This window comes from Megascapheus bottae, chromosome 8, assembly GCF_031878675.1.
Source record: "Megascapheus bottae isolate mThoBot1 chromosome 8, mThoBot2.hap1, whole genome shotgun sequence".
In the NCBI taxonomy this organism is placed as follows: domain Eukaryota; kingdom Metazoa; phylum Chordata; class Mammalia; order Rodentia; family Geomyidae; genus Megascapheus; species Megascapheus bottae.
The window spans coordinates 18,775,732-18,789,760 of NC_143516.1; the positions used below are offsets into that span (position 1 = coordinate 18,775,732).

At 44.3% G+C, this 14,029-nt stretch overlaps 1 protein-coding gene across 1 annotated transcript; it reads left to right on the plus strand.

Annotated features, from left to right (window-relative positions):
- Positions 1–627: 627 nt before the first annotated feature.
- Positions 628–11,241, plus strand: Perp (p53 apoptosis effector related to PMP22). The gene is made up of 3 exons (XM_090338054.1): positions 628–957; positions 9,652–9,792; positions 10,168–11,241. The coding sequence occupies exons 1-3, from the start codon at positions 744–746 to the stop codon at positions 10,392–10,394; spliced, it is 582 nt and encodes a 193-aa protein (XP_090194180.1). The 5' UTR covers positions 628–743; the 3' UTR covers positions 10,395–11,241.
- Positions 11,242–14,029: the final 2,788 nt, after the last annotated feature.

Genomic DNA, 14,029 nt, shown 5'->3' on the forward strand with positions numbered 1-14,029 from the left:
TTCTGCAGACGCAATCGCACCTGCGCCCGGGTTGGGGCGGGGCCCAGGCCCCAGCGTTTCTGCTGGGCTGCACCCCAACACACGTGCGCGCCGGAGCGCCGCGGGGACCCGCGTTGGGTGGGGGCCGTCGGGGCAGACAAGGCGGGGGAGGCGGGCACCGCGCGTCCCCGCGCCCAGGACTGCGTGAAGCTCCCGTTGCCCGGGCCACGAGAGCCGGGCCACCCCGCGGTCACGCCCTCCCGCCCCAGGGGCGGGGCTGGGGGCTCCGGGCTGGTTGGGGAGGAGCGCGGGGCGGGGCGGGGGGCGCGGGCAGGTCCGGGCGGAGCGCGCCCCAGGGAGGAACGCGAGGCGGGGAAGGGCGGGCGCGCACCGTGGGGTGGGCAGGTCCCGGTTCACCCCCCGGGCGGTCAGGTCCGGAGCACTCCAGGCTAGGTCGGGGGAGCACTCCGGGGCGGGCAGGTCGGGGCGCACCCGGGTCTGGGAGGAGTGGACTGGTCGGGGCGCACCTCGGATCTGGAAGGGGCGGCACGCAGGTCGGGGGGGAGGGGGAGGGACGCGGGCTGAGTCACCGGGACGGAGGCGTGGCCCCGCCGCCCGGCCCCGCGAGCGTCCACCCACCCTCGGGAGCCTCCTCTTCCTTTTAGCCGCCGCGCCCTCGCTCGCCGCCGGCCACTTTCCAGGTCTGCGCCGTCCGGACCCCGCGCTCTCCGCCCCGCGCCTCGCCGCCCCGCGCCCCGACGACGATGCTGCGCTGCGGCCTGGCTTGCGAGCGCTGCAGGTGGATTCTGCCCCTGCTGCTGCTCAGCGCCATCGCCTTCGACATCATCGCGCTGGCCGGCCGCGGCTGGCTGCAGTCGAGCACCCACATCCAGACGTCCTCGCTGTGGTGGCGATGCTGGGAGGAGGGCGGCGGCAGCGGCTCCTATGACCAGGGCTGCCAGAGCCTCATGGAGTACGGTGAGTCAGGCCACCGCCTCCGGGGAGCCCTCCGGCCGGGCCGCCACCACCACCGCGGGAAGTCTGGCCCGGGCCGGGCGTTCGATCCGGAGGCCGCAGCTTCGGGGTGGCCCTCGCCTTCGCCCCGCGCCGGGTCAGGTGGAGGGAGCCACGCGTGTTTTCATAGGCGATCTGCGGGAAGGTCTTCCAGCACCCCTTGCTCTTGCGTGCTCCCACGGTTCAAAGGACAAAACAACTGCGAACACAACGGATCTTCCTTAACCTGGGTGGATTCGTTTAGCTTCAGTTCCGGGGAAGAATCCCTCCTTGCCCTGTCCGGGTTAGAGACCCCCCCTCCCCCAGGTCCTTCCTTAATACCTGGTTCTCATCTCACCTGTGGTCTTTGTTGGCTCTCTTGGCTGTGGCTTGACATTGCTGTTTAGAATATTTATTTATTTTTATCAGATTTGACTTTGGGGTTAAAAAAAAAAAAAGAAAGCCAAGTTGGCTATGGATGTGTATTTATTTAGTGCTTTAGGCTTCCACCTTCCCCAGCGTGGAGGAGAAGGAAGCCTGGCTTAGCTTAGCTTGTTAATGGTTGTAACTGCTGCTGTTTGAAAAGGCCTTTTCCTTCCCCAGGTCATTCCTGCCCTACTTTATGGTAGATAAGAACAACAGCAACAACAAAGGCCTGGGGAGACACTCCAGCCTGTAAGGCCCAAAAAGGCTTACCTGAGTCTTAACCGCTTTTTAACTGAGCCGCTTTGTTTCCAAGTTCCCTGATTTTAACCATTAGTTGAATACTTACTCTCCACCCCCAAATAGCCCAAAGCTGCCAAGAAAATCCTGTTTAGGTGTGGTTTCTGGGGCCCTGTCTCAGGGCCCAGCCATGGTATAGTTCCCTTGGCCTTGGTATCTTTGGAAAGTTCCTGGATGAACTTTCACTGAGAAAGAGCATAGCCTGCATTGGCTGGCAGTGAAGCTCAAAGATGGCAGGGAATTCCTGATTTCCTTACATTCACAAATGCCATTTCTCAGAGTCTGTGTTGTTCCCAGTCTTTTAAGTGTTCAGAAGGAATTCATGACTTTGAAATAATGCACCTTCTAGTTCAAAGGCATCTGAACTCAGGTTCTTGGGGGGCTGGGTGGGGGAGGGATCTCATAGGCCTGCTTGTGGGGTTTGTAAACAGAGGGTGCTAGTTATATTTCACTTAAAAGTCTCTTCAAGTCCCAAAGAATACTCAGTAAGCCTGCTCGCTGGAAGCCAGCCATGAGAAGCAGGGCCAGCCCCTATCTTGCTGGGACATGACCTGAACTGCCAAGCTCTGGCAGAGACAGCCGTTCTCCTAACATGTACAACATGTGTTCCCTCACAGGGTGAGCTCACCTTTTAGGGTGTGGCCTGCCCCACCTCATACTCACCAACTACTTTGTAAGCAGGTTTTGTTCCTAGTTTGTTTAATTTGAAGACTGAAGCATTATCTTTATTCATTAAAAATATATATACATATATAACCAGTGTATAGTTTGCTTTGGATTTGCTATGGAAATCAGCCTCTTTTTTGGGGGGGGGACTTTCAGTTTCCCAAGAGGACCTTGAAAATGAAAAATATTAGCAATGTTTTCATTTCTCAAAACTCTACTTCTTAGATTATTGGTGGTTAGTTGGAGATAAAGAGTCTCGTGAACTTTTCCTGCCTAGTCTGACTTTGAATCGCATTGTTCAGATTTCAGCCTCCTGAGTAGCTAGAATTACAGGCATGAAAAAAAAGAGATGTCTTCATGTGTACTTGGAAATAAATATTTGGATTTTTCATTGTTAACTATTGAGAAAGTAGACCTTTCATTACAAAATATTTGACCACATTTTTATTAGGTGTTATTTATAACATGAATATGTTCATTTTGATCAACGCAGATTATTTCTGCCTTGAGATATTAGTATGATAGAGTGATAGAGTAATAGATTTATACAAGTAAATAATTTCTTAGAATTACAAATGTAAAAAAGCAAATATTGTATTTACCATTATTGATAGCTTTTAAGAATTTTGGATAACCAACACATTCTTTTTTTTAACCTCTCAAATGAGCCAAATTTAACTGTAATTTCTTTTATGTGATGGTGGCAGCAAAATTATCAGAGAAATGTCCGGACACTTGAGTGTTTTTTTCTTTTTTGTATTTATGTTTGTCAAGACGGAAATGACTATTTATGACCCAAATGATCATCTAGGTTTCACCTGCAAGGAATGTGCAGATTAAATTGAAATGAACATTCACATTATACTACCTTTTTTTTTTTTTAACACTTAAGCACCTTCTTGTCTAGGATGAAAAATGAATTTATTAAGCAGATCTCTGAAGCACCAGCAGTGTGAATTTCCAATGATTAGAGAATAATGGGGTTGAGTTTTGTAGCCCTAGGAGAAAAGGAAAGAAAGTGGGAAGTTGGGGCCTGAAATTTTAACGAAGTGTGGAGCCCTCTCTTTTCTAAAGACACCCTTTGAACCCATGCTGCTTGCAGTGTTTTCCACACAGATCATAACAATCATCTCTTGATGAGTCAAAGCACCGGAGTATTGGGTGAAATGTTTAGCTCATAAAGCCTTGTGTTTCTTACAAGCCCAGGAAGTGGCTGAGTACTTGGTGGCTCACACCTGTAATCCCAGCTACTTAGGAGGTTGAGATGGGAGGATCAAAGTTCAAAGGCAACCTGGGCAAGAAGGAGAAAATGAGATTCATGTCTCCAGCTAACCACCCTCAAAAAGCTGAAAGTGGAGCTATGGCTCAAATGATAGAGTACTAGCCTGGAGAAAAAAAAAGAAAAAAAGCTCAGGGTCCCTACCAAGGTCCTGAGTTCAAGACCTACTGTAGCACCAAAACAAAAACCAAAAAAACCAACAACAACAAAAACAGGAAGAGAGGAAAAATGAGTACAAAGTCAAATTCAACTTAGACTGATTTTGAGATTAATCCTTTTGTGGCTTTTGTAGGTTGTAGAGGTGGGGTGAGACAGTAAAATTCTTCATTTGGTGTATTATGCAGTAGCTAATAGATTGCTGTTCTTGTCTGCACGTGTATATGTGTTCACATCCCTGCACAGCAAATTTACAAGTTGGCTGCTCTGTTGCTCTACTAACTTGAGTATGTATTGATTTATGAGATGTAGAAAGCTTGTGATCAGTGACATAGGCTAGTTTATTGGACATTTGCTGCGATTAGCAGAGTTTTGATCCCTTTCTAGGGACCTGAGTTGGCATTGCTCTGTGAAGTGGAAAACTCCGAACTATTAGAAGTGGAAAGGAATGAAAAAATTTGGAGTTCATGCTTTCACCGAAGTCTTACTTCGTGAATGGCACTGTAACAGTCACACCCTTTGATTTGTCAACTCATTTCCCCAGCACCTCTCCCATGCTGAGCCCAGCTGCAATGTGCTTCCCTGTAATTCCTACTTCCCAGCCTCCTGTCACCTGACAGATGTCAAGTATGGGACCCCAAGTGTCTCAAGTTACTTGTCTTCACCTCCTCTTCCAGTGCAGTTACGCTGCTCATGAATTAGGTACCTGAAGACCTTGTAAGGGTGAAGAACGGGAATTGTGTAAAATGTCGGTGCGAACTGGTCACTGCATGGCTGTACTGGAGAGAATGTGGAGCATGTAAGGAATCTCACACCAGTTCAGAGCCCTGTGGCTCTGCTGCCATTGCTAGGCCCAGCCCTCCCTCAGGAGCCCTGCTCACAGCCTTCCAGAGCTGCCTGGCTTCTTCCTCTGCAGGTCCTTGCAGGTGTAATCAGAAGCTTTGCTTCTCCAGTGCCGTCAGCATAAATGTGGGAGGTGTGGACTCACCCACAGAGTCAGGATCTGCACTGTAACAAGTTCTTCAGGAGATTTGAGAGAACTTTGGAGTTTCCAAACTGCTTGCCAAGTTCCTTGCAGATGGCATCCTCATTGAATATGCAAAACTATTTATTAATATGATAGTCTCCTTTGCCTATATTTGTTTCTAGGTAGGATCTTTAATCTTGGAACTCTGGTTTTAAGGAAATTTCAGTTCTGAGTAAGTAGGGTGTGGATCACCTTAGAGAATTTCAGATCAGGAGGCCAGACTTCCAGTGTTGTTAGTAGATAAATCGTTTGTTCTGGGAAGGAACTGAACTCAAGCCTGCGCTCTATTCTGGACTCCAAACAAGAGGGTGGATAGGCCTGTTGACTGGTTTGGTGCTGATACATAAAACTCCAGGAGAATATAGGCAGTCCATGGAAAGAGGCACTAATTTTGGGGAAAAAATTTAGTGACATTCTCCAAAATATTTACCAACACATTTAAGAATATTGAGTATTAGTGATGCTTTCTTTATCTTTAGAAGTTAATTTCTTTTCATGAACGTCCATTTATCATTTTCCTCAAGCTAGAATTTATTTTTACTTTATTTTTCCTTTCTTTTTTCTTATCCGTCATCTTTACTCGTCTTTTTCTATTCACATTGTGTTTTCTGTGTCATTTCTGAACAAAAGAGGCCACAAGAACCCTGCTCAGAACTGGTATGGTCCCTCTCATCCATTAAACCAGGCAGTCTCATCACTCATCAGTCAAAATCTGTAAAGCTGTGCCAAGATTAATGTCTAAATGATAGTTAAGTGACTCAGGATGGGTGTTTCTGGCTGTACCAAGCAGGTTTTACATGTCCCACAAGCAAGACGACCTTTCTAAAGATGAAAAGTTGCTTCAATTTTCACTTAGATTGCCTTTAGACTCAGCATTTCAAGTAAGCAGGACATTAACTGATCTGACTCAAGGGGAGTAGCTCTTGAGATGGTCTGTTTGATATGTACGCTGCCAGCGTAAGGTTAGGTGAACTGGCTTACTGTTTGTTTTACTTAATTCCTTCCAAGTTCTGGCAACTAAGCATAAATTGTGTTTCTGCTAGAATGTGAGAGGAAATGTTACGAGCCATCATATGTGTTCATTTCCCTCAAGGGAGAAGAACTAATATATCTCTTTATAGGGCTTCATGTGTGTAATTTACTAGCTAGACTTCTAAAACATTAATATGTGATTGTAAAAGCCTGGCTATTGACCTAGGTTCCTAGTTAAGTTTTTGTTATTTTTATTGAGAAATAACATTCCGCTATGTAAGGTACTTTTGTTCTGTTTGAGTTCTTCTGCAAGCATGTATAGATAGGTCACCCTTGTGTGTGTGTGTGTGTGTGTGTGTGTGTGTGTGTGTGTGTGTGTGTGTGTGTTGGTACTGGAACTTGAACTCAGGGTCTTACCCTCTTAGGTTTTTTTCATTCAAGGCTCATGCTTTACCAATTAAGCCACATACACTTCTTAGATTGCCTTTCTTGTCACTTCAAACTTGCAAACACATAAAAGTGAAGTAAGTTTTTGCTTCTTTGGATTGAATGATTGGACTTATCTGGGTTTTCTAATGGACACTTGTCAGGAAAGCACATCCAGAGGTGTGATACTATAATGCAGGTAGGTCACTTACTGGAGGTCTTTTTTGGTAGAAGTGCACACCTTTCAAGGAGATCAGTCGTCTTGCTTAGTTATCCTCAAACCTGAGTGTGGATACAAGAGCGGTGCCACAAACGTGTGGATTCTAGCAGCACATCCGAAAATTGGCTCAGTGACAAAGCAACATTGCTCACCATGACACTGATTGCTGGCCCAGGCTCTGAGAAGGCCTTGTTAATTAATTAATTAATTATTAATTAATGGTTTTTCCAAAGCATTATCGTTTCTCTCTTAAAAATTCCCTGACAGACAAAAGTGAGACATGAAACCTGTTGCATTACATTTAACAGTTTTAATTCATTGTGTGTGTGTGTGTGTGTGTGTGTGTATGTGTGTGTTGTGCACACATTGTGCTCACGTGTGTGCCGGTATTGAACTCAGGGCCTCAGCACTGTCCCTTAGCTTTGTCACCCACGCTGTTCTCTTCCACTTGAGTCACAGTTCCACTTCCAGATTTTTGGTGGTAAGTGGAAGATAAGAGTCTTCTAGACTTTCCTGCCTGGGCTGGCTTTGCACTGTGATCCTCACTTCTCAGCCTCCTGGATAGCTAGAATAACAAGTGTGATTCACTGGCTCCCAGTTCATCTGTTACATTCCGGTACAACATTCCAGTTTCAGCTTGTCCCTCACATCTCCCATTGAAGATTTGGAAGGCAGCAGACAGTATTCTAGATACACACGTGGGCCCAGTCATGTAGCTCCTCGCCTCCTGACTGGAAGCGATCAGTGGGAAAACAGTATTCCCGAGATACATACAAATGTGTCATCTGTGAGGCCCCAGCCATTCCTGCCATAGAGAAAGCCCAGGAGGAGAGAATGGGAGTGAAGCCAAGTCTGTCTGTTAGAAGCAAAAGTGGCAAAGTCCGTGGCTGAGGAGGAACAATCCTCAGGGAAGTGAGACTGTAGACTGTAAAGGTCATGAGTGGTAAGGGCTGAGATTCAGACCTGAGGATTTTCACACACCCGATTTGCCCTCACAGTCACCTTGCAAGGCATTCAGCCTGAGTGAACAGATGAGGAGACTGGCACTCCGCCTGAAATGCAGCAGAGGTAGGGTTAGACCAGGTCCATCTCAGAGTTCCTGCTCTTCTGGTGACACGTGGCTCGTGTTTTTGTTTTCCATTGGCCACTCACGTGACTGTGGATCAACTGAGGATATTGTCAGTGTGCTCTGTATAATGGAGACAAAGCAAAGCCAGGGAAGGGGCCCCAGACTCTTGTTCAAAGGTAATAAAGGGTGACAGTTAAAGAACATGTGCATTTCCAAGAAAAAAAAGAATGGACAAATAAAAGTATGAGATATCCATTCAAAAATATTATCAAGCCATGGAGAGGAACGAAATATTGATTCATGCAATAAAATGGATGAGCCTTAGAACCATTCTGCTCAGTGAAAAAAGTCAATCATAGAATGTCACCTAGGATGCGATTTCACCCTTATGAAATGTCTAGAACAAGCAAATTTACAGAGACAAAAAGGCAGCTAGTGCATGCCAGAGGCTGGAGGCAGCAGGCACAGGGAGGCCACTGCTCATGAGGATAGGAATTGGAATCTGATGACTTTCTTTTTGGGGTGTGATGAAAGTGTTCTAGAATTGTTAGTGGTGAAGGTTGCATAGTCCTGTGGATATAGCAAAAGCCATGGAGTTGTATACTTTAAGAGGGTACACTTTTATGAATAGAAACTTTGTGTGTATATATATATATATATATATTTAAAAACAAACAAGATATGGTTTGGATTTAGGCTAGAAATCCAGCTGTCATTTGCCAGGCCGGGTGTGGTGGCTCACGCCTGTAATCCTGGCTACTCGGGAGGCTGAGAGCTGAGGATTGCAGGCCCACCTGAGCACTAAAGTCCATGAGACTTTTATCTCCAATTAACCACTAGAAAACAGGAAGTAGTACTGTGGCTCAAGGGGTAGGGTGGTAGCCTTGAGCTGAAGAGCTCAGGGACAATGCCCAGGCCCAGAGTTCGAGCCCCACGACTGACAAAAAACAAAAACAAAAAACCATTTGCTAATTGTGTTGCACTGGGCAGGTTGCCAGAGCCTTGGCCTGTTCCCTCATTTCAGAATAGAAACGATAATAGCATGTACCCAAAGAAGTCCTTGTGAGGATTCAGTATGTGGTTATGACCTCTTGAGATAGGGCTAGGGGTAATAAGATTAGAGAATTCATGTAGTCTAGATGACAGGAATTCCTGGATGGTGTGTGTGTGTGTGTGTGTGTGTGTGTGTGTGTGTGTGTGTGTGCGTGCGTGTGTGCATGTGTGCATGTGTGTGTGCCTGTATATACATGCATCTGAGATGAGAAAGGTGAGATGGGATAGGGTGGGGCAGGAGGCAGGGAAGTGAAGATCTTACAATCTGGAATTCACTTTTCTTACCCCAGGTATTTGTTAAGGCCAAGATCAATAATTAGTTTTTCTGGTTCAATAAACTTTGAATACTTAAGGAGTAAAAGTTCAGGAAGAAATTTAGAAAAGACATTTGCTACCAACCTTACAGAATCATAGCTGCTTCTCTACAATTATTGTTCTATTTAGCTTAGTAGTAATTACATATCTTCAGAGGTGATTTTTGCTTCAAGCCAAAACTATTCCCAAAGAGATTGTAATTAAAAAAATAGAAAAAGATTATAATTTGGGTTGGTCAGTACCAAGGGGATTTATTATGAACATGCATCTTTCAAATAATGCCTATTTGTGTGGCAAGTTTATTGTAAGAGAAACAGCTTCATAGAGCTGAATTTTCATTTTTGAAATGAGCACATTTGCCCCCAAATCAAAAGGAGCAAAACATGCCTGAATCTCAGGCTAGTCATAAATGTCTTTTTTTGAAAGGTGAAGACATTTATGTACCCCCCCCAAAAAAAAAGTCCCAAACAGCTCTATCTGAATTAAACTAGTAAATAAACAAAGCTCTGGGGCCGGGAGTTTGGCCTAGTGGGAGAAGGTTTGCCTAGGATGCATGAAGACTGGGTTCGATTCTTTGGTACCATATACATAGATAAAAGCCAGAAGTGATGCTGAGGCTCAAGTGGTAGAGCTGTAGCCTTGAGAAAGTCCAAGGACAGTGCTCAGGTCCTGACCTCAAGACCAGGACTGGTTAAAAAAAAACAAACAAAACAACAACCAAAAGCCCCTGTTACTTGGCCTGTCTTACCCATGTATGTCCTTTTGTCTTGCAGCGTGGGGAAGAGCGGCCGCTGCCACGCTATTCTGTGGCTTCATCATCCTGTGCATCTGCTTCGTCCTCTCCTTCTTTGCCCTCTGTGGACCCCAAATGCTCGTCTTCCTGCGAGTGATTGGAGGCCTCCTGGCCCTGGCTGGTGAGACTGGGGACAACCATTCTCTTCCTTCCTACCTTAATGGACTCCCATAAAGCAATGCTCCCCCTGGGAAGAGTTGTGGCTAATATACACTCCAATTTGTTCTGGAAATGGGTCTCTAAGAGCAGAAGTCTAAGAGGACAGGTGGGATAATGGATCTCTGTCCCCTTCTTTCTGTGCCTCTGTGTCCTGAAATTCCTATTCGGGTGACAAAGGGTCTGTCCATACTTTCATAGATGGCTCTTTCTACTGACAGATACTCAGAGAACCGGCTTTTCGCTGGTTATTTTGGGGATGGAGTCTTACAGACTTTCATACCTGGGTTGGCTTTGAACAACAATTCATTTGCTGAGACTTTTTTTCTTCTTCTTTCAGCTGTGTTTCAGATTATTTCCCTGGTAATCTACCCTGTGAAGTACACCCAGACCTTCAACCTTCACGCCAACCCTGCCGTCCTTTACATCTATAACTGGGCCTACGGCTTCGGATGGGCAGCCACGATCATCTTGATTGGTTGTTCCTTTTTCTTCTGCTGCCTCCCCAACTATGAGGATGACCTTTTGGGCAATGCCAAGCCCAGGTACTTCTACACCTCTGCCTGATGCGGGAAGGAGAGCTGAGCAAGCCCTGCTGGGGAGCAGGGTCCAGACTGGAAAGTCTCAGGCCCTGTGGAATCCATGCTTTGGCAGTGTTCTAGTCAAAATACTAAAAGAATTTGGGAGAAAATATTCTTAAATAGTGTTATAGTTTCATGTTCATCTTTTATGTTTATTTTTGTGGAGTTAAAAAAGACTTGTTTCTTTTTGCCAGTGCTTTATAACATGCTAGTCTTTTCTTCTATCTAAACTATAACGTTTGTATTGCATTTGTAAAAGAATATGAACATGTAACATAATAAAAGAAGAAACAAGAGGGCTTTCAAAATGTAATATCTGGATAGATTGGACTGTTTGTATTAAGGGTTATGGAAAGAGAAAGAATGGTAAAAATGATCAGTGACCAAACATCCCAAAGTCAGTTAATGCAAAATGAAAATATAATGTGTTTTCAAGTCTTTGGCTGTTTGAGGAAGCATAATTGCTCCCTAAATGCTTACCATTTATGAGAATTTAAAATTCATATTGGGAACAATTGCTTTTTATTTTTTGTTAAGCTTACATGGATTTGGCACAGAGGAGAATTTCCTTCCACAGCCATAGGGGATTGCAGTGACAACGTCTCTTACAGTAGTGACACGCTCAGATAGAATGGTCTCTTTTTAAGTAGTTTCTAGGTTCAGGTGTGGGGAAATGCTATGTTAACAGATCTGTACTGTTAGTGTCTGTGTGTTCAGGAGCAGTGTACTCTGGGAAGATAGATGGATGTGTCCTCACACCCATTTAGTCAAGCATTAGGACAATCATTACTGTTACTAAAGTGCCTTTAAAACAGCTGAAAAAGAAAAAAAACCATAACGGTCATTACCAGGCTCCAGTCATATAGACACAGCTCCAATACAGAAACGTAAATAGAATTAGAAACCTGGTCTGCCTTAGTACACAGACTGAAAATGTCTGCTCTGAGACATAAAACTTTAGGGAATCTTTGTTTCTCTAAATATGCATTGGATGGGTTATTATTATTATTTTTTACCATTTATACTGTCATAATGAAAACCAATTGACTTTATATATCAAATGATTATTTTGTAAATTGCAGCATAAGCAATTGCAGTTTTCATTATGTCGATTTTTTTTCACCCAATAAACCAGGTATTCAAATCTTGTTGTCTGTTTTGTAGTTGTTAATTTTCTTATTTGGGGGAGGGAGTGAAGAAAAAGGGCTTTGGGTGGATGAAAAGATGAAATGAAGTTGCTTTTCTCAGATTTAAGAGTCTTGCTTTATTTCTCTTTTTTTAGGTGGTTAGTTAGAAGTGTTAAATTCTGTTGTTCTACATTGTACTTTTTCCTCTATGACAAAACCGTGTGCTCAGATATCAAATAATATCTATCCAACTAGGCCAATGGAGGACCAGACTAAGAGATTTCTGGTAGGTTCAGATGCCTATGGAGTTCAGATGAAGGTTTATCCCTCTCTCTTCTGATAGCCCCCACGGTGAAGGGAAGGTAGCAGCCTTGACTTCTTTCCCTGCCCACATTCCAGTTCAGTGGGCTGTAAGTGAATCTTCCTATGGGGTAAACATGAGGAAGGGCTTCAGTGGCTGGTGGATACGTGGGGAGAGTTCTCCTCCAGGCTTTTGGCTTGGTTGGTTTGCCTTGCATGCCTTTCAAAATGCAGGGAAATCAAATCAATGTTTATTATAAATTTAAAGGAATGTAATCTGAATAATTGTGTGTATCTGTATGTGTGTGTGTGTGTTTGTGTGTGTATTGATGTGTGTATCCTAGTACTGGGGCTTGAACTCAGGGCTTCTTGCTCTCACTTGGCTTTTTTGTTCAATTCTGGTACTCTTCCACTTGAGTTACACCACCACTTTTGGCTCTTTGCCGGTTAACATGAGATAAATAAGAGTCTCATGAACTTTTCTGGCTTCAAACAACAATCCTCACATCTCAGCCTACTGAGTGGTTAGAATTATAGGCATAAACCTAGCTTTTGAATGATTATTTCCACCTTTTTTTTTTAAAGGAAAATACAATTATTTAGTGACTGGTTGAGGACTGGAGGTGGTAATTAGCAATGTTAAAATTACCACTTGTGCTGGTAGCTCGTGCCTGCAATTCTAGATACTCAGAGGCTGAGATCTGAGGACTGAGGTTCAAAGTCGGCCTGAGCAGGAGACTCTCCATTTCATTACCAGAAAACCAGAAGTGGAACTGTGGCTATAAGTGGTAGAGCGCTAGCCTTGAGCAAAAGAGCTCAGGGACAGTGCCCAAGCCTGGAGTTCAAGTTCCAAGATAGATTCCCCCACCAAAAAAAAAAAAAAAGGAAAACACATTTGCCAAAATAATAGCACAACTAATTTAAGAAGATAATGCATATCTAGAGATTAAGAAACTTGGTCCTTATATACAAAAATGACTCAGATTACAAACTTCTCCATGGCATAAAATTGTTTTTGAATTCTTGTCCAACTTTCTTCTTCCCCTCCATGGTCAATAAAACTTTATCTCAACAGTGTCCACTCAAGAAACATATAGGAAACGGCTCCCTGGGGTCAGTGAGCTCCATGGGAAAGGAAGGATTTCATGACAGGTATACACTGAGTATCTCTCTTGCTGAGATGTTATTTTCAACCCCATTCTAGAGTAGAGACTTTCCATTCCTTGTAGATGCTGTATACCAAGGCAGATATTTGAATGCAATAAACTCAGGGCAAAGTCCAGGGAATTCTAAAAGCAATAAAGAACTTGATGAAGAAACCAAGTTTAACAGTACATCACATGAAGAGTTCCCACAGTTAAGTTGAGGTTATTTCTAGCTCTCTAATATCCCAAGTTCCCGCCCTTTGAGCAGTTCCAGGTTCCCAAACAATTATCCCATGCTCACAGGGTTAGTCCTCGGATATGCTAAATACCACATATTGTTGGACGTAACAAAAAAGTACTAGGTCCAGGGGTTTCTGTTGCCACACAGGCAGCTGAGGCGTGTAATTACCTTTTGCTTCAATATCACACTGCAGGACCTTGTACTGAAGGAAAATGAGCCATAAAATTCTATAGTCTTTTACTGAAAGAAATGAGCAAAATGGGAGACTATAAGCAATATGACCTCTCCCATCTCACCCTGCTGATAGGCTTTCCTGCTGATGTGATAAACCCAAATGCTGCACCTGTCTTGGTTCACCTGGCATATTTGATTCTCTTCCCATGTTTGGCTGGTTCTTGTGAGCTGTGGAAGGCTGGAGCAGCTCATTTTTCTGCTGGCCTCAGTATCCACATGAGAAAATGATTGCAAAGGACCTCTTTTCCTGAATTCAAAAGTCTCTCTCACTTATATTGCTTGCATGTTTGCTCATTTGGTTAGATGATGCAAATATTCTTGGGTTAAAGAAAAAGGTTAAAGTGCAGGCTTTGGGTTTTCAGTTTGCTTTTTGTTTTTTGCCAGCCCTGAAGTTTGGACTTTGTGCCTGGGGGCTGTCCCTGAGCTCCTTTTGCTCAAGGCTAGCATTCTATCTCTACCACGTGGGAGCCACAGAGACACTTCCAGCTTTTTCTGTGATTTAATGGGAGATAAGAGTCTGAAAGACTTGTCTTTCTGGCACGGCTTTGAACTGTGATCCTTCCATCTCAGCCTC